The following is a 21,031-nucleotide window of genomic DNA, read 5'->3' as shown; positions in this document are numbered from 1 at the left end:
ATTCATATTAGTTATTTTATCTAATTATACCAGCTAACAATGTGGATAGTGTGGAAGTAATAATAAACTTATTATTCTTTTGCAATTTGCCTGAGATAACTTTGTACATTTCCTTTGGTACTTCTAGCTTGAACATTATGCCCTAAGTTATACGTAGGGATATATAACTGCAAGCCCATAATACGGATAGTAAGGTAAGTGTACAGCTTTGTCAAGAAACTAGTCAGAGCAGTGACAGAGTCCCGTGGCATGGTGGCAGCCTGCTCCGGTAGGCTCTGGCTCCCACAGGTGAGGCTCTCTATCTCGATGATCCTGAGGCTCTCTTATTTTAAAGGAAGTGTTGGCAAACTCATGATGTGTTTGTCCCGTGGTTATCCGGGTGCTCATCCTCTTCTCATAACTCTTAATGCATTTTACTCCTAGAAAATAACAAAAAAACCAAAGAGTATGGGCAAAAGCAGAAACAAGGACACTCTTGCTGGAGGAGCGCCCTAGAGAGTCCTGCAGGCTCTTCTTAGTCCTTAAAACACGAGTTGTTTCTGTAGAGGAGCCCAGCTTCAGGGGGGAGGCTGGAAAGGGCAGGGGAGGGGGGGGGTGCGTGTCTGATGCGGGCTGGGGGAGAACTGGGCCAGGGTCTTCCATTTCCTGGCTGATTTGGCGGGTAGGATGCTGCATGAACTGACTGTTGTAGCAGAAACAGCCAGCATTTCACGTGACGGTGAAAAGCCTCGTCCAGCTTAGCGTTTTGAAGACCGGTGTGGGTCTCGAGCCTCAGGGTGGAATCTTTCACACTGGATGTCAAAGGGACAGCAGCCACCCGGAGCCCATACACCCCCTGACACCACATCCCAGCGAGGCATGGCAGTGGAGGCATGTCTTGTGCTCTAGCCCAAAACAGTTCCCCAGGAATGTGAGTGTTGGAAACGTCTTCTGAGTTACCTTACTTACACCTTAAATAATACAGTCTGAGAACTTGTCCCGGGGTCCACAGCCTAAAAGAGCATTTTAGCACCTATCTTGTAGACAGACAGGGCTGGTTTTGGAACTACCCGTTAGTGTCAGCCTTACAAAGCTGTTCAGGGGATTAACTCCTGTTGGGCATCTCAGCTTTAAAGGAAGTAAGTCTTTCACTTGTGCTGGGGAGTACTCACTGAGGCAGAGTTTCAGCTACGGTAAATAAATACCATTGCTTTGAACTTTCGTATAGCTCAATAACATAGAAGGTTTAGAGGAGCATGATGCAGCTAAGATTTAAAAATAAATTTTTAAAAATCAGAGCCCTGGTTCCCAGATGTCTTTATGATTACAAAAAAATCACCACCACCCCTGGTGGAGAAAAAAAAAACCACCTAGAAATTAGTCTGATAGTGAGATCAGTCGTCTGAAATCTTTTCTTTTTCTGAAGTAAAGTTTCTTATTTGAATCTCTCAGGAGTAAGCTAGCATCCACCCGTCATCAAACTAACAAATGCTGGTAGCACCTATACTTTGACTGTTCTGCCTGCTTTGCTGCCTTGGTCCTCTCCTCCTGTCCCCTAGTCCTGGGATAAGACCTGGATAGGAGGTAGGTGGTTAAGTTGCACAGCACAGTTAGAACAAGCTATTTCTGAGTATTCTTGAAAAATGAAGGTGCCCAACAGAAAAGGTGCCTGGGAATTTGGGACAGGTGGAGGTCAGAAAGAGGGTTAAGTGCTGGACTGCCCTGCCTAATGTGGGGGTGTGGAGGAGTCCAGCTTCTTGTGTTCCTTGGTGGGTCCAGCCCTTGAAGCGGGCTGTTTCCCCACAGAAACATTGTTTTACGCCAAGGTACACGGCCAAGGGAGAGCAGAATACAAGCAGAATGAGCAGTATCATGAACATATTATAGAGTCAAAGAAACTCTTTAAGGTAAAGGAACATATTTGAGATGAAAAAAGAAAATAACGGGAGATAACGTATGTTACTGTTCTAACTTTCACCTTCTTTCATAGACTCTGAGTTTTGAATTTGCCCTGTTGATCCAACCTCTAGTGACTGCCCCTCCTACATTCAGAAGTCCCAGCAAAGACTGATCACAAATAACTTTTTTTCTGATTGCTTTTTTAAGAGAGATGTGAGTTTACACCCTTTAAAGACTTAGTAGTACTATTAATCATGGAATTTTCCTTTGAGCATGGGACTTAAACATCTACCTTTTTCACCCAGCATAAAAGATGAATTTTATTATTATGGAAAAGAAATCTGGTTTTACTTTTCTTAAAATCTCATAGATTTGTTTCCCAGTTACACAGAAGGTAGTTACCCAGTGATTCAAGACTTGTTTTTTTAATGATAATGTGCTTTATTGTGTTTATTTCCTTTCAGCAAAGTTTCTAAGGTCTTAAAGCAACAAAAAAAGACACAAATATCTTACAGTTTAGATAGTATGCTGAGCTGGTCGCTTTCCATATTTGTGTCATGTTACGTCCTTGATATTTTTTTCCTCCCTCTTAACTATTTGCACAAGCGGTACAGAATGAAATAGCACAGTAATTGTTCAACATAAAATTTCCAAATTACGGTTGAAGTTTTCTCAAAAGGAACTAAAAGTTTCTGAAAGAAAAAGGCAAACCTATGGAAAATATTGAAAATAAACAGCAATAAACAATAGTTTGTACTGTTTTATACTGGAAAGTCTATTTACATAATCAAGTGCTGTCACAGCAAACAGGCTCTTACTGGGTCCCATCCTGCCAGACTTATAAAATATTTGAAGAGTTTTAATATTACATTTCAAACTACACTTTTGGAAGTTTCTCTTGTGTGTAGCTTACTAGTTTTTAAGCCAATGAGAATATTGATAAGTTTGGGGTTGTTTTCTTTTTGGTTTTCATTTGTATAAGTCTCACGTTCAGCTGCTGTTCACTGATATTACCATGGTACAAAAATGAAGCTGTTGTTTTGGGTTTGCTTTTTGAAAAAAATAATATATTGTTCTTATTATGCTATGTGTGATGTGATTTTCCCTGTGGACTATCCTGGTAGAAGTAATATGTCTATGGAATTTGAATTAAAACACATTACATACCTGCAAAGCTGTGCACTACAGATTATTTTTTTTTCTTCCTCAGATGTCAAAAATAAGCAATTCTTTTGAAAAGACAAGCTAAAAGTACCAAGGGAGACAAGAAATAAGGGCATTACCAGAAACAATCAAAATGATCTGGTATTCCAGGTACTTAACCTCTCTCCCCTTTTTACCCTCAGTAAAGTAGGGATGTATTTTAACTGTCTCTATAAGCAGTGAAACAATACCAACTTCTAAGCTTATGGATATTTCTGTATCAGGGTTCCAACTGAGAACTTTAGTGTCATCAAATTCATTACATTATCATTTTGGCATTTTAATATAAATGGGATCATCAAAGAAACGACCCAATGCTACAGGGTTTTATTTGTAATGCTGTGCACAACTTACTTAGAATTATCTGCTATGACATTTGATAACTCAGGAAATAAACCAACTTATTAAGTTCTGTGTATCCTCATCAACTTCACTCACAAGCATCCATATATCTGAAAACCTTCAGTAAGTGAAAGAAAAAAAAATACATCCCTTGCAATGTGTATGTGTCCTTGTTCAGGAGTACACAAAACCAAAATGAGATGTTTTCTAATGGTATATGACATTGTAAACAATGTAAGTCTTCAGTGATAAGTTGAAGGACACTTTGATTTAGGATTTTAGATTTTTAGCTGAAGTGTAGGATAACCACATGATGCTATTAGTACTCAAATAGTTCAGAGAAGTCTTGTGACCACATTATTCTCAGAAGACCCTAGACTCCTATTTTCCTGTGCACGTGAAGAAAGCTTTTCCTTGGAGAAAGCTACGCAAAATGTGCTTTTTACTGTCAGGCTGTTGATGCTCCTTCCTAGCCAGCCAAGTGGAACCGGTAACTGATCTGTGGGCAGACTCATGATGCCTCCCTCCCCAGCCCCTTTCCAAACAATGAAACCCCATATTCAGCAACACTAATAATGCTTCAAGAGAAAAGGGGAATCAAGCACAGGTGGGCCAGGCACACAGTTTGTAGTATGCAGACATATATGATTATCAGCTGTCATGGTAACACCTTCATCTACTGGGATTTTGTCCTTGGTAATACAGGACATTTGTAAAAGGCCAAAAGGTGCATAAATCCTAATTCTCAGGTCTGCCTTCTAGTTCTGTTTGTTTAAGGATTTTTTTTTTTTTTTGTCTGTTTGTTCAATTTCTGTGTGGTTTCTTCTGTAGGTTTCAGCAGAATATATACATATGCACACATACAACTACATATGTATGTGTATTGTTTTGTAAATGTTCTCAATCATGCTTTTTTCTGCTTTGCATCATTTATTCATGTATCTTCCATGTTCTCATTTATTTTTTGCGCAACTAAACCTTATAATAAATTATTATTAAATATAACCTGACAGTGACAGAGTCTTCATGTTTTGTTTTCTCCTGGGCATAGGGGAAGGGGGGGGGGGGGGGAAGAGGGAGGGAGGGAGGAGAGCAGGGGCTACACTTCTATTCCATCCCCAAATAGAAAGCGCTGAAATAGCTGTGGTGAGCGGCAAGAAGCCTGCAAAACCACACAGCTGTCAGATAGCGAGCTTCTGTTCATACTTTTAAATCTAGGTTCAAGGATCCCCAATATATTTGCTTTTGTCAGCTGAATTTGCCCAGCAGCAAAATAACACCTCCTATGTGGAAAATCATGGATATTTATTATTCTATAGAGTTCTCAATCTGAGATGCAAAAATCATTGGATGTAGATAACATCGAGCACATTTTCTTTCTCACCCTGTCACATAGACTTCTCAGACACATAGTTTTCTCAGACCAAATTAACTTTGTGTAAACATAAGCAGCTCCATTCTGCATATCAGACCTGTTCTAAAATTATTCCTTAAGAGTACACCTACTGGGTAAAAATGTTTAAATTGGAGAAGTACAGATAATCTTTAATTCTACGTATGAATCAAAGGTTACGTTAACGCTGCAGGCTGCAACACAACACAGACACACCTGCTGTAACCTGGCCCAGGCTGGCTGTCCAGCCAGAGCAGCCAGTTTGACCTTCCAGGTCTCACCAGTGCAAAGAAAATAAAGTCTAAGCTGCAAATATAATGCCTGCACTTTGGTTACTTCATTCTTAAGAAGGAATCTTACAGTCTTTTCTTAGGTTTGTGTGAGACTTCTGCAGTTGACATAAATTGCCTCTGTCTGCCTGAGTGATGATTCTTCTCCTCTTCTTTCTGTGTTCCATGTGCCATGAAAATTGGATCTTCCATAACTGTTAGCAGGCTAGAAAAACATTTAAAAAAAAAAAAAAAGAGAAAGTTGAAGGACTTTTCTCAAAACAGCTACAACTTTGAAAAAGGAGAAAATTGGCAAATTTTCCTCATATGCTGATTTATTATTGGGAAATATTCAACCATCAATCAAATTTTTTTTGTCTTCTTGTTTTCTACAAATGCATTTCAGGTTCAAGTCATATGAAAAAAGAATTTGCACTTTGAATATGTTTCCCAGCTGTCCCACATCAGATGCCTGGTAAAGCACCAGTGGAATGCCCCCTTCCCCTCACATACACACTTCAGATACTGAATTAGTCTCTCCTACATCAATCCGAAAACACGAATTACTCTAAAGTTATTGACCATGCTAAGAATTAGTCATGTCATTAAGACAACTTAATGTGATGGTGCTTTGGTTAACTGGCATGGGAGGAAAGGGGGGTGCTGAAGCAAATGGTCACCCTAGGAAGAGTTTCATTCTGGTATGAACAGAGACCCAACAGTCAGAATGAGAGAAATGGAAATGGCAGGAGACCAGAGGGCTTTACAAGCCCATATCAACAGCGGAGCTCACCGTTGGGTCACACAGCAGTGCCGTCTGAGAGGAGATATGTGGAAAGGCCAGAGTCTCACATCCACTGTGAGAATGGGGTCATTTCCCTAAGCACAGCATAACTTCATACCCCGACTTAGGGTATGAAGAGACAAGGCAGAAGCAGTGAAGTTGGCTCCTATCTTTCCACTTCTAAACTTCAGGCCTTGAATAGGATTATTAAGGGGGGGGGGGGGGGGGGGGGGTTACTCAGAGCTCCAAAACATTGATTGTTACAATACAAAAAGAAAGGAGAAGCATTGAGACAGCTGTCCCAACAAATTATAGCGAAGCTGAACTAGAAGAAATAGATAAAGACAAAGGGTATCTGGGGATACAATTTTTTGCCTCAGTTTTACAAGTAGTGACTTGAGGAAAAAAGGTATTAACAATACACAAATATTACAAAAGCTAGCAAATCAAGAGCTGATTTGTTAATAACATGGAACAGAGTTGAGTCTCTAAATGTAGCTGTAAAACATTAAAGAATATTCATCAAAAAAGCAGTGAACAGTGATAATCATACTTTAAAATATTCAATTTTTCCTGTCTGTATAGTTTAAGATTAGACTATAAGATTCAAGGGATATAATGAGCAGATACAGAAGAGAAAGCTGATAAGAAATATACAATTCAAAATATGAGTAAACTCCATCTGTCCAGCTATTCTTACCCAGGTCTGAGTAGAGTACAAAGCTTTTGATAAGGCCTCTGTGATCCTCTTCCTCTTCTTTCTGATGACACACATTCAGTCAGAAACACAGTGGAGGGAACAGTATCATACATGATAGCATAGTCCAAAATATCAAATTCCAGCATAAAAGAGATAATGCTGGTATTGCTTACTTTCCCACTGAAACCAATGTATACAGTAAAAATCCAAGTAGTCTTTCCTCTGACTTGCACACTGTAACATGCTTGAGACCTGGACACAGATAAAAAGGCCCTTTGATTCAGGCGCAGATACAATAATTATTGCCAACAATTTCCAGCAGCCTCATATATTGTGGTAGGGGAAGAAAATTTTTTTCTGCTCACTCTCTCTTTTCATTCGAAGCAGAGATTCTGGATCAGACAACTAGCATATATTTGGCAAGGAATAGAGCAAACATAGATAAGGGTTTAAACTATTAGTTTGGATCCCGCTGTGAGCAAATTTGGAACATAAAATCAGAAGACAAAAAATGCTAGAAGCTGTAGAAAACCTCAAGATGTCACCTGTCCTTCTCTATGAACAAAATAGGAACAGCCTAGGCCTAGGTTTATTATTCCTGACAAATCACCCTTGGCATGAAGTTTCAGCTAATACTACTGTAAGCATTTAGCTAGCTAAGGAACTTGAGAAAACCATTTGGTTTTATAATGTGAAAAAGGGGGGGGGGGGGGGAAGAATATGTCGCTTTTTTCATAGGCTGTAAAACTGATTAGTTTTTTCAAGTTTAAAATTTTGGCAAGAAAATTCAATTTTCACAGCTACCTTTTTTTTTAATTGGTTCTGAAGAGGATAGTAGGATGAGGTGTTAACACGTTCATACTTACCTGCTTCAGTATATTAAGCAAATTGGTTTGTCACTCACTTTTTGCGATAAGCAGTGGTGATGCAGAAAATCAGTAGGAAAACTAACAGTAAGACAGCAGCAGAAATTCCTCCAGCTATGCAGATAATAAACCATTTGTGATTCCAACTTGCTAAAATACAATTGTAATAAATATGATTAGTATTTTGTATAAACCAGCATGAACTTTTTTATGACAAACTAAGTTGAAAATCAAAGATTATGTGGAGACATTATTCCATGACAGCTCATGCTCAGTATTCAGACCTCACAACCATTTCCTCATTTCTAAAATGCCTTTGTTAACCTGAAATAGCTCTTATGACAGTTGTGACTGGGATGACCAAAGGTGAGTGAACACAGCTGTTGTGGTTTAATCCCAGCCGGCAACTAAGCTGCACGCAGCCACTCACTCACTTCCCCCCCACCCAGGGGGATGGTGGAGAGAATTGGGGAAAAAAAAAAGTAAAATTCATGGCTTGAGATAAAGACAGTTTAAAAGCACAGAAAAGGAAGGGAAAATTAACAATAACAACAACAACAAGGATGCACAGGGCCTCTGGGCCACTCACAATCAGGTGTTTATGCCACTCATTCCCAGTCAGGCTCACTTCAGCCTCCAATACAGTTAGCTGTTGGGATCCTCCTGTCACTCCAGAAATACAGATGGGTTCTGCCTCTTTCATAGAATCATAGAATCATAGAATCATTTCGGTTGGAAAAGACCTTCAAGATCATCGAGTCCAACCATTAACCATGCCCCCTAAACCATGCCCTGGAGTACCCTGTCCACTCGCTTTTTGAATACCTCCAGGGATGGTGACTCAACCACTTCCCTGGGCAGCCCATTCCAATGTTTGACAACCCTCTCAGTAAAAAAATTTTTCCTAATATCTAACCTAAACCTCCCTTGCCTCAACTTGAGGCCATTTCCTCTTGTCCTATCTCCAGCCACCTGACAGAAGAGACCAACACCCACCTCACTACAACCCCCTTTCAGGTAGTTGTAGAGAGCGATAAGGTCTCCCCTCAGCCTCCTCTTTTCTAGACTGAACAACCCCAGATCCCTCAGCCGCTCCTCATAAGACTTGTGCTCCAGGCCCCTCACCAACTTGGTTGCCCTTCTCTGGACACGCTCCAGCAACTCAATGTCTTTCCTGTAGTGAGGGGCCCAAAACTGAACACAGGACTCGAGGTGCGGCCTCACCAGTGCCGAGTACAGGGGAACAACCACCTCCCTGCTCCTGCTGGCCACACTGTTCCTGATACAGGCCAGGATGCGGTTGGCCTTCTTGGCCACCTGGGCACACTGCTGGCTCATATTCAGCCGGCTGTCAACCAGCACCCCCAGGTCTTTCTCTGCCGGGCAGCTTTCCAGCCACTCTTCCCCAAGCCTGTAGCGCTGCATGGGGTTGCCGTGACCAGAGTGCAGGACCCGGCACTTGGCCTTGTTAAACTTCATACGATTGGCCTCAGCCCATCGATCCAAGAGCTCTTTGTAACTTCTTGGCACTAGGCTACACTGTGCACTGGTGTACACTAGAGCCTTGTACTCCTGTGGGTCTGATGTGCCAGGCCATCGAATCCACACAGTCCGGTAAACTCAGTTGTCCCTTTCCTCTACCTGGCTGGAGGCAGGGCCCCTCTAATCCTGGTCAGAGTATTCACTACTCACTTCTTTAAATAGAAATCAGAAGTCCCTTTATCAAGATCAGGAGTAAGATCAGCCCTTCTACTCTCTCTGGGGAACTGCCCACTGGAGACTGGAGCAGCAATTTTCCTGGAAGAACCCCCTTTTGTGATTGTTTTTCCTTGCAACTCACATACCCGTGCCTCTACGGTCGAGGTAGCTTTTCCACCCTGCTTCCTCATGTCCTCTCCATGGTCACACAGGTAAAACCATGGGGTGGCCCGTGGTGTGTACCCACTATATCCTCTCTCTTGAGCAGAGGAACACTTACTCCTCATAGCTGAGATACTGGTCTGTATAGGTGGGGAGTAGGATCTATCCTCTTTGAGTTGCTGGACCAGTTTCTCCACAGCCAAGATGAGGGAGGAAGAGAGATTTTCTTTGTATTGCAGGAAATGACCAGCCAATTCATCCACCATTTGTCCCTCTCCGTCTTTCCAGGTCATTACTACCAATGAATTGGCATACGACGATGGTGCCCTCTGTACAAACTTCCACCACGTGGGTCACATGCACCTGACTTTATCTGGATCTTTGGACAGCTGCTTGCTGTCCAGGTCATCATAAATCACCTCCAGCATGGCTAATTCCCTCAGGTACTGGATACCTTTCTCCATGGTGGTCCACTTGCCTGGGTGACATATAACATCTTCCTTGAAGGGATACCTTTCCTTCATGCCTGACAGAAGTTGCCTCCAGAGGCTGAGGACCTGTGTCCCTTTTCCAATCGCTTTGTCAATGGCCCCTTCCCTAGAAAGGGATCCCAGCTCTTTGGCTTCCTTACCCTCTAATTCCAGGCTACTGGCCCTGTCATCCCAACATTGGAGCAGCCAGGTGACAATGTACTCGCCTGGACGATGGCTGAAATCTTTTCGCATATCTTGCAGCTCAGTCAGGGGTAGGGATCGGGTGGTTACCACCTCGTTTATGAGTTCTTCTTCCTCCTCCCCAAGCAGCAGCCACCTCTCTTCCTCCTCCTGTTCTTGTGATGACCCTGCTTCAGAGTAGTCTGCCTCGTCCACTTCTTCCTCCTGCTCCCTCTTAGAAGAAGGTCCTTCATCCCTTACTAAACAAGCTGACTTCCACTTCCAATATTTCTTCTTGTGTATAGGGGTGACTGATACCGGCACAGGTTGGTTTTCTGGTTCAGCTGCAGCATCTGTCGCCAGGGTTGGAGTAGCCGCAGTGCCTGTCATTTTGTCGTCAAATCCAGAGACCTTCTGTTTCCCTTGAGGGTATTGAGTAGTGTTGAACAGGGCTCAGTAGCCATGGGCCAGGCCCTAGGACGTTGCAGGGATTTGTGTCTCTCTGGAATTGCCAGGATGACAGCATACTTTTTCCAAATATTTTACTAGTTTTTCAGGATTCTGCACTTGTTCAGGGGTCAAATTCCAAAACATTGGAACTGTCCTAGGCACTTGCCCATGCTATCCCACACAGCCTGCCACTCATAACTGTCCAGCCTTGGGGCAGATCTCTGGGTGACCTTCTTAAATAGTTGTTTAACCCCAAACAAGACCTGAAACACGTTCAGGAGACATAGCAATAGGAACATGCTGGTTTGAACATCCTGAGGATATTAAAAATTCTCAAGCACTATTGTAATTTGCCTGGAGGAGAAGGGGAAGACAAAGGAAGGTATGTATCTTCCCCATAGGTTGGCTCTCCGAGAAGAAAAGGTAAAAGGTGTCATTATTAATAGTTTCCGATAGATGGCTCCCGAAATACAGAGGTGACGGCAATGCTGAGTACAAATACCAGATCAGGCTCACGACCAGCAATTATATCATACCATAAGCCAGTGTTACAAAGTACAACAAAATGATAACCCTAACCCAGCCCCCAGAGATGATAAACAGCACAACAGGGAACACAATACGGCAAGTAAGGTGTTAGATAACACAACTCTGAGACCAAGCGCAACAAATCTGCAAGCAAATAAACCAACATTGTGACCAGCGACTATTAAACTAATAATCATGAACGCTTGTAACAAAATGTGTTTTAACACGCTCTAGTCAGATCTGTCATTATCTCAACGCTTCATGCCCTATGTTGGGCGCCAAAAAGGACTGTCATGGTTTAACCCCAGATGGCAACTAAGCATCATGCAGCTGCTTGCTCACTCCCCCCACCCAGGGGGATGGGGGAGAGAATTGGGGAAAAAAAAGTAAAACTCATAGGTTGAGATAAAGACGGTTTAATAGGACAGAAAAGGAAGGGATAGTAATAATGATAATGATAATGATAATAATAATAATAATAATAATAAAAGAATTAGAATATACAAAACAAGTGATGCACAATGCAACTGCTCACCACCTGCCGACCGATGCCCAGCCAGTTCCCAAGCAGCAGCCCCAGCCAGCTTTCCCCCTAGTTTATATACTAAGCATGACACCATATGGTCTGGATTATCCCTTGGGTCAGTTGGGGTCAGCTGTCCCGGCTGTGTCCCCTCCCAACTTCTTGTGCCCCCCCAGCCTCCTCGCTGGTGGGGTGAGAAGCTGAAAAGTCCTTGACTTAGTGTCAACACTGCTTAGCAACAACTGAAACATCAGTGTGTTATCAACATTCTTCTCATCCTAAATCCAAAACACAGCTCTGTACGAGTTAATAGGAAGAAAATTAACTCTATCCCAGCCGAAACCAGGACAACAGCACAGTAGTATGAAAAAAATAGTGGCACCTTATACAGTCCTCTCCTATCTCCTTCCCTCCCCTGGTGAGAAAGCAGTCCATACATAAGTGACTCAATATATGGATAATAAAAGCACTTGGACCACCTAAGTGAACGTTCTTGGCATTGTAGACGTTGTCCCACAGAGATACCTAACAATTATGCAATACTTCCATGGGCAACAAGGTATTTTTGCCCAGGAAAATGGGCACTTTTGTACCAGGAAGATCATTTCAGTCCTCAAGAGGTTTTTCTATTCAGTACTGCACACAGTTGTAGCAGTTATTTTCTGCTCTAATTCAAAAAGATATCTGTTCACTTTGTAACAAAAATATTTCCACAAAAAATTTTCTTATTGTGATTGCTTTTTTTTATAACTTAGTACATGCTTTGATGATGGATGTCAGGAAACCCACCTAGCCTAAGCAAAAATGCTTTCTTTGAGAATTACAAACAAGGCAGGGAAAGTTACATTTATAGTAACTTTGCTTAAAATGCATTGACTTCTTCAGTAATGGAGTCACATCTTCAAATGAAGCTAAGGAGCAACACATAATAACCAAAAGATAGAGACAGGCAAGACAATGGCTTCAGGGTATAAGTCAATGTATTCTTATGGTGCTCCAGTTTGCAGAGAGTTAATGTGATATTATTATCATTTTTGAGGTGAAAAAAGCTGAAGGAAAAAACAGAGGTAATATACTCAGTCTCACAGGAAGTCCACAACACAAGTCCTCAGTACAGTTATCATGCATTTAAAACACCTAGGAATTTTTCTCTTGTCAAAATTCTGAACTTGGTTAGTGGTAGCATTAAAAAAAAAAAAAGTGTTAAACCACAGAACTTCAAGTCAGCTCTTTGCAGCCCGCCGCAGTGCCCTGCTTCCTCTGTTGCATCTCTGCACTAGCACACTACAGACTTGAGACTAATAGCACAAAAAGCAAGTGAACACAAATAGTATGTAATAAACATCTCTGCACATAGTGTATTTGTGCCTAGCGGTATCAGCTACTACAGGAAACATGTTAGCCAGATGATCTTACCAACTTCTAGCAGTCTCAAATGACCCTATGTGTCAGCAATGTCTTGATGAGGCAAGCATTGGGTGTGACTGCCCAGTTACCTACCAAAGAAGAAATATTTCCTGCGTGTTCTTCTTCAATTTCTCAACATGTAGGAGTAAAACAAAGCAAGAAGCACAAAAAAGTGAGGATGCCCAGGTATGGAAAAGGAGTAATGCCTCTTGTATTACTTACTACAAGAGTTGGTGGTCATACCTTATGGCCACAAACTTGTTTCTTGCGTTTCAGATAAACACTAGCAATTCATTGGTGGTGAACAGGGACTAAAAAATTGTCTTTAGGTTAGTCCCTCTTTAATGTTCTGCTCACTGTACGGAGGAAGATAGCATCCGAAGATGAAACCACAGCTGCCCCAAAGAGCTTTCATTCTGGGTAGACAAGAATGTTACATACTCAGTTCATAGGCAAAGGAAAACGATCAGTATCACTGACAACAGTAAGCCCAGCTGACCAGCTGCTAAGCCATCACCAGATGGCTTTCCTCTCCTGGATCAAAAAGGTTCACAGCTTTTTATCTGGCTATCCTGAATACCAGTTGAGATTTGCACAGGTACACCTCTTTAGTATTAATGTGCTCATTGGAAAGGATAACAAAAAATACTGATTACCGGAGAGTCACCCTTGAATTCCAATGTTATTTTACTGGAAAGAAAAAAGAAAGAAAATTCTCTCAGAAGTTTACACTGCTGAAGGGATGTGACAGTATAGAGAAGGCTGCCCGATACCAAAAACTGATGCCTTTTGTATTATAACTGCATATGAAATCACTCTACTCCCAGCATGTTTTCAACTGCTGTGTACTTAAAATGACAAGATGGTGCATATAGCTATGTCCAAGTTCAGGAAAAATTATGTCTTTTTTTCCAAGTGTTTAGCTACCCACCACAGAAAATCATTGTCTGTGCCAGTGAGTACTTACAGAAATAAGGAGAAAACATCATGTAAGCAACAAAGAAAAAATTTAAAAATCTTGTATTCAATTATCATCAAAGATGGGTGAATCTGGGTAGAGTTCTAGGCTTCAGCAGCATCCCCACCCTTCAGTCTAAGCACTCCAGACCTCATTTTTCTTTTCCTGAAGTTTCACCTTCAATTTTATCAGGTCAAGATAATAATCTCTGAGTTAATGAGTTTGAGAGCTGAGATTATCAGCTGTCAGTTAAATATGGATGAGAAAAATCATTAGATTTTTTTTTTTAGAACCCACAACAACTCAAAGCCCTTTTGCCTTTTCTCATTTGAAATGAGCAAAGCCTTTGTGAGGCATTTGTTTTCTTTAACTCTACAAAACCTTTTGTAATTACTGACTTTAACATAACATTCAAGATTTTGCAGAAACATGTCAGAGGCTTGTCATGTGTCTCTTTAGTTCTTGTGTTCTCATCAAAGGTGATATGCTGATGGGAGGCTATTAAGTGTATTTTCAGCATCAGTACAATTTCTGTTAAGTATTAGACCATGTGTCCCTCTCTCCCCCATCTTTGTAGCATTGGCATTTTCTCTGCAAGATTCTGAAATTTTTTTGCAGGAAGGTTTTCGACCTTCAGTGCACTGACTTTGGTTTTGAGGAGGAAGCACTTATGGGCCAGAGAGTTATTTGTTTTAAAAAGATTTTAACTGCACTGTAAAGATCTTCATGTAGCTTGTCACGTGCCTTGCTGGACTGGCACTGGCACATACAGTATGCTAACTAGACATCACTGAAAGAGTTTAGTCCACAACTGAAAGGCAGAAATCCAGCATGAATGCATTCATGTCCAGAGAAAGGTGGTTTGTTGAGTAGAGACCCACAGACATGGTCTGAGAGCTTGTGTTCATACTGGATGAATTAATGAAGGAAGAAGGAAGATAAATTCACTCCTACCCTGATTCTCCTCACCCCCCACTGCAGCCGTATCTTCTGTCTGTTTTCTATGGCACAGAAGTACCGCTGTCTCCTCCCAGCTCAGAAGGACTGTATGGTAACCCTCAGTGACTGGACATGTAGTCCCCTGCTTTTCATCTGGGTGCTATGAAGATCATACTGGGTGCTATTGAAAGACATTTAAAGGCACAGTCAACATGGGTTCACAAAGGGAAAGTCCGGCCTAACTAATTTGATTGATATCCTTCTACGATAAGGTCACCCACCTAGTGAAAGAAGGGAGCAAATGCCGGATTCTGCACCTGGAATGGAGTAATGCTGGGCACAAGTATAAATTGGGAGAGGAGTGGCTGGAGAGCAGGCCCACAGAAAGGGGTCTGGGTGTGCTGGTCGGCAGCAGGGTCAACACGAGTTGTGCCCTGGCAGCCAAGAGGGCAAACCCCATCCTGGGGGGCATCAACCACAGCATGACCAGGTGATCATGAGAGGGGATTATCCCACTGTATTCAGTGTTGGTGTGGCCTCAACTTGAGTACTGTGTGCAGTTCTGGGCCCCACAATTTAAGAAGGATATTAAGGTACTTGAATGTGTCCAGAGGAGCATGACCAAGCTGGTGAAAGGGCTAGTACAAACCATAATGTAATTCTGACTCCTAAACATACATTTAAATACAACTGTTATCAATTAATATGTATAATATGATTGAAATAACCAGGGAGCTGCTAAAGTCCTGTGTACAGCCCGCATCAGTTAATATTTAAGATAGGGAAACAATAACTAGACATGATTTAGGGTTTAGAAACTAACTACTAGACAATGAGGCTTTATGTTTATGTCAGAAAAGGTAATGGATTGTGGTCGTGTCAATATACCTTGAAGAACCGCTTGGAACAGCCAAGATTAGGGAAGAAGTAGGTAAAAGGTAATTCCCATGGGGGAGATCGTGACCACCGACTCATTGACCACCTACTCATATGATACCACCTACTCAAGAGAAGACAAGGAAGAAGACAGAGTCTGCGCACTAATTTACATGAGAGGCAAAGAAGAAAGAACTAATCATTAAGGGAAATAATAATGAATATGTATTACTTAAGGATATAAATGTGGCAATTTTTGAGACAAGGGTGTGCTGTCTTGAGACAGGCACCCATTCATGCGCATCAATGAAATTAATTTGAAAATACCTCAGCTCTGTGTATTATTGGCTTGCACACCAGGTAAATGAACCCCGTTTGAGGGACAACACAACCACCAACCAGTTTTTCAGATCTAGTGAGAACACAAAGCAACACAAAATGTTTCTATTTTACTTTGTCTAAGAGAGCTTGCTATCCCACTTTCTGCTAAAGCAAGAAAAATACTTATTAAATCTTTCTAAAAATGGCTTGGTCTTCAGGGTGAAATAAGCATTTCTTTTTCAACCCTGCTAATTTTTCAGTTCTTTCATGTGACATCTCCCCTTCTTTCCCAGTCATCTACCAAAATAGTACATGGATTGTAAGTCTGCTTCCTTCCTTCAAAAACGTGCTCAAAAAAAGTAATCTAATCAAAGGAAAAAGCATGGTAAGTAAAAATCAGAAATGGGTTCAGATGTGGAATCTGGTGTCATGACTGATCTCCATATTAATAGAATTTTTAGAAGGAGAAGTATGGTGAAGAACACATCAGAAATTAATCCAAAGTCTCTTGAACACATTATATAATTATGTAATATTCAGCCTTCTGTTTCTGTAAGTGTTGTCCAACAAAAGCTATACTACATACATATGTTGCTTTATGTGTTCCAGGTTTTGAGGTCAAAAAAGATTTGCAGAAGTCCCATTTCAGCTGGAAATTCCTGTTACTGAAAAACAACAATCACACTATTTAGTGGGATAGAATGGACAAACTTAATGATATTCAATGGATCTCACAGTTTTATTTTCACTGATGTTTGAAAACGTTAAATGTGGCACACTGACCTCTATTGATACAACTGCAAGAATAGCACAGGCTTTCCCGACACTTGAATACCTATTTCCTCCTGTCTCCCTTTTTTCTTCCTAGGAAGTCCATGCTGTTTTTCCTTGCAAAAATACATTCACCTTCAGACAAGAAGCAAGCTGCTTCTTTCTACTGTACCACCTCTCAGAATCAGCAGTTTTGGAAGTATTACCATTTCTCCAAGTAATCCTGTACTCTTATTTCTACCGCCTTTCACCCAAGATTCCTCCTTTTCAAAAATTCTTGGGATCTTCTCAACAACAGCTTCTCAAAAAAAAAAAAAAAAAGAAACAAGAAAAAAACGGTTCTTATCTTTCTTCTTACTCTCTCTCAACCTAAACGGAGTTTTCCCTATTACTGTTTACAGTGCAGCTATCCTCCCAGCTCCTAGACTCAGTGTTTCAAAACATGTCTGGAACCGGGCAAAGCGAGAAGATTTGCAGTGCCCGTGCAGAATCACACCAACAGACTGAAAACATTGGAAGAGTTGGTAGCAAATCCAAGCTAGAGCGTGGCTTAGCTGTAATGCTAAGCCAAAGAAAATGACGTGACTGAACTGATAGAACATACACCAAAAAATAGCGTAGCAAGTTTCTGTCACCACTTGGTTTATTGAAGCCACAGCTATTGCATCGAGCAGAGTAAGTCACTCGTGAGTTTGTGAGAGACTTCACTGGCTATGCCACAGGGTGCGGTGGGAGCTGACGCCTGGCCTGTCGCTCCTTTCCCCTTGGTGTTTCTCCATATCTCACTGGAAATATTAATTGTGTGTTATGAAACAGTTCCAAATGTTGAAAAGAAATAATTGGAAATCCTTGACACTTCACTTCCTTTGCAATTAATGAAAATTCAACAAAATGCACTTCATAATACGGAGTGAGGGCTTAAAAGGGAGACAATGGGGTGTTTTCTGAATCATACTGTACTTCAGCTTCTTCAATGCTTTCATACCTTTTTTCCTCCAATAAACAGGCATGACTATGCTGGCATTGTTAGAACTAAAAATGATAAAGAGGATTTGTTTCAAGAGCAAAAGAAGCATGGAAACTAAACTTTTTTTGGAGAAGTAGTTTGTGTAGGTAGGACTGGTAATTCTCAATGTTATTGTATTTATTCATTTTCGTGTGAGAAGCACTGCACTTGGAGTAAAGAGAAAATATTTCTATTGCCCTACAATTTGGATATGCTTGACTGTATGATTATAGTCAACATTTTGAAATTTGAATGTTTAAAATTGTCAGAGTTGAGAGAAATTTTTGTCCTGGTACCTCTTTTCTTTCCACATTCTGCTCAATTTCATGGACTTTTGTGGTCAAGTATTCAGAGTAAAGCAGGTCAGCATTTTTTTCCCAAGCACATTCTCCACTTCTCAATTAACCATATCACAGATTAAGTATATTCCATGCTACAGCTCTTAGTACTGCCAAAGAGATGCCTACTAACACTCTCACGTATTACCAGGAGCAAAGGCAGTAGCACAAAAGCTGGACTGAATGCTGCAACAGAAGGACTGGTGTGGTACAAGAACCATATCTTCAAAATGCGTTCTATAGAGAAGAGCCAAAACTGAGGTTTGGGTTTTTTTTATTTTTCAGTCATAACAGCAAATAGCATTAAAGGTGGGATTCAACTCACAGTTTTAGAAATTTTAAGTGTCTACATGTGGGGACCTAAGCTCCCACTATAATCAAACTGTGCCAATGTTCACACCAAAACCTAGAGAGCTTCTCAGGTCCCCCTAAAGAAACTCCTTGCATGAATAAGGTAGATGACAGTTTACAAATTTTTACATTTTTCAACTGAGAGTGTGGTCTTTGCCTTCACTGGAGGGTAGGCTTGCCCCCGGGACCCTGCGGTGCACTGTGCTACCTCTCCCTGCAAACTCAGGCAGTCTATCCTCTTCCAAAAAGCCTCTCCTTCCTAACATCAAACCAGGTTCTCACAAACAGGTCTGCAGTCCTATAATGAGATCAGACAAGCTTTCTGTGGAAACGAGATTAATTGTTAACTTTGCCATCTTTTACATGCTGCTAACTGGAATTGGTATTTAAATAAATCCTCTCTTGTTACTGAAGAGTTATTTTATACGGGTAAAAGTGTCAATGCCTCAGAAGGTCCTGTTGTGAAAACATTTACCACTTCCTCCTTTACTTACCAGCCACAGTAAAACTCATCACATAGGTTTTGTTTCTTCCAGTAGCTACGCAGCGGTACGTTGCAAAGTCAGAGGCTGTAAAGTTTTGAATGACAATCGTGGAGTTTGCCTGATCAGAGCAATCCACCAGTGTACGCTCTTTGAAATCGGAACCAAAGCTTCGCTTTCCTGACGAGTTGCACAGAACAACGATATCGACCCGATCTGCTTTAATCCTTTCCCACATCACTTGCTGCACTGAATCTCCAATTTTATAAGGGCAAGTAAAAGCAACATTTCCTCCTGGCTTGGTAAACACGGGATTATTTTGTTTCTCAGATACTTCAAAAGCATCTGTTGAAAAACACAAATATAAACAAAGAAAACCTGCTTATAATTCATTCAAGGGAAGTTTAGTATCAACAATTCTTGCATGGCAAATATGAGTGAAATTGACTTACAGCAGAAAGATATTCATTTGAAATATTGAAAATTATCATTTATAGTTATCTCTGTATTTTTGTGCACATTTAGACAAAACACTCTATGGAACTGTGAGGCTGCGATGACATTGCAAAAAGGCTATTTTTATACATTTTGAGTACATGCATGTTTTAGTAACAGTTTCAGCAAATATTCAACAGCATAAATTATGGGGCCAGTCTAATTAAATTTGTGATAGTCTTGTTCTGCTTTCATGCTAATTATTACAAGAAAATGGTTTGATGTGACCCTCAGGACATGCATTAGTAAATTATATTTAAAGACATTCCAGCCTATGAACTACAATTCTCCCATTCACAAACCTCACCATTTGAATGAAGAAATTCTTATCCATTCCTATACTCTACTTGGGAAAAACCTCTGTGATAGTCAGTCAGGCTGTGGTATGAAAGGAGACTTCCAGACAAATTCAAGACTTCCACCACATATAAACCATAGGTAGATCTTAAATAATTTTGACTGAAATTCCCCTGCTCTGAGTTACTGTTTTCAGTAATAGAATTCACTGTTTACACATTAAGAAAAAAAAATTTACAAAATCAGTAGAAAGATTGTCAGTGTTTCTGATATTCAGAGCATTCAATAGCCACTTGGTTTCTAAAGTCAGCTTTGTAATACCTATATCTTATAAGTTAGGACTGGCATTGTCGACTTTTTGAAGACTTCAATGTTGAAAAAGATTAATGATCAGTCTGCTTTTCCTACACTGTGGAAGGACTGATCTTTCAAGCTCTTCAATGAGTTTCTTTTTTTATTAGAAGTCTTTAAGTCAAAAAATGTCACTGCTATATATTTTTAATGTGTTTACCTCTATCTATCGCAACCACTGGAAGCAGAGACAGAAAATTAAAATTGCATAGGAAAAATGTCAGTCATTAAATGCATCAAAATCTGTATATATAAAAAAAAAAAAAATTAAAATGAAACTGTAGCCAGATTCATGGGATGGTTGCAGTAGCATGCTGGGTGGAACTGAATACACTGTAGGACTGAGCTAGATTTAGATCCTCCTTGATATAACATTTTTATTGAAAATCTAGAGCAAAAATGCTGGTAAACTGTATTGCTTTGGATGCTGGTAGTGCCAGGGTTGTCAAAATCATAGGTACTGGAGAAATCATTAATACAGGGTGGCCTAGCTCACCTCCTAAGCTAGGTGCAAAGAGTAGTAGGATTTCACGTGGGCAAGTATACTACCCTAAATCTAGGAATAAGTGATTCTATTCATGTTGACGGGATGGAAACTTCATTGTGGAAGTCTGTGCCTTCTGAGACTTGTGCAGTCTCTGTGAAATGGTGAATGAAAAAGTCTAGCCTGCAATTTTTTTATCAATGGACCACAGCACAGAAAAATTACATTCCTTCTGTCTTTGGAGACCAGAAGTATGATTAAAACACTGAAATGCTGAAAGACAAAAGGAACTGGGTCTAATGAATTTACCTAAAAAAAATTAATTAAGAACTTGAAGATCCATGTAGACTGCAATCAAGGGGACAGAAAGTTAATGACAGACAAGGACAGAAGAGAGAGAAATTCACTAAACTAAACAGAAGGTACAACACAGTGAAGGTAATTAACTCCTTGAACAGCTTGCCAAAGACAGCTAAATTTCTGTTACTGAAGATGACTGCCAAGGC

At 40.7% G+C, this 21,031-nt stretch overlaps 1 protein-coding gene across 1 annotated transcript in view; it reads right to left on the bottom strand.

Moving 5' to 3' along the window:
• Nucleotides 1-310: 310 nt before the first annotated feature.
• CD226 (CD226 molecule) overlaps nt 311-21,031 on the bottom strand; it is a 47,489-nt gene continuing 26,768 nt past the window's right edge. The window contains exons 3-7 of the mRNA XM_052787232.1: nt 18,911-19,243; nt 7,474-7,585; nt 6,570-6,630; nt 5,177-5,311; nt 311-419 (exon numbers count right to left, since the gene is read on the bottom strand). Of these exons, the coding sequence (XP_052643192.1) occupies nt 5,186-5,311; nt 6,570-6,630; nt 7,474-7,585; nt 18,911-19,243 (632 nt within the window). The 3' untranslated portion in view covers nt 311-419; nt 5,177-5,185. The remainder of the gene's footprint in view (nt 420-5,176; nt 5,312-6,569; nt 6,631-7,473; nt 7,586-18,910; nt 19,244-21,031) is intronic.

This window comes from Harpia harpyja, chromosome 5 (genome assembly GCF_026419915.1).
Source record: "Harpia harpyja isolate bHarHar1 chromosome 5, bHarHar1 primary haplotype, whole genome shotgun sequence".
In the NCBI taxonomy this organism is placed as follows: Eukaryota; Metazoa; Chordata; class Aves; order Accipitriformes; family Accipitridae; genus Harpia; species Harpia harpyja.
This window is presented reverse-complemented; position numbering and strand designations above follow the sequence as displayed.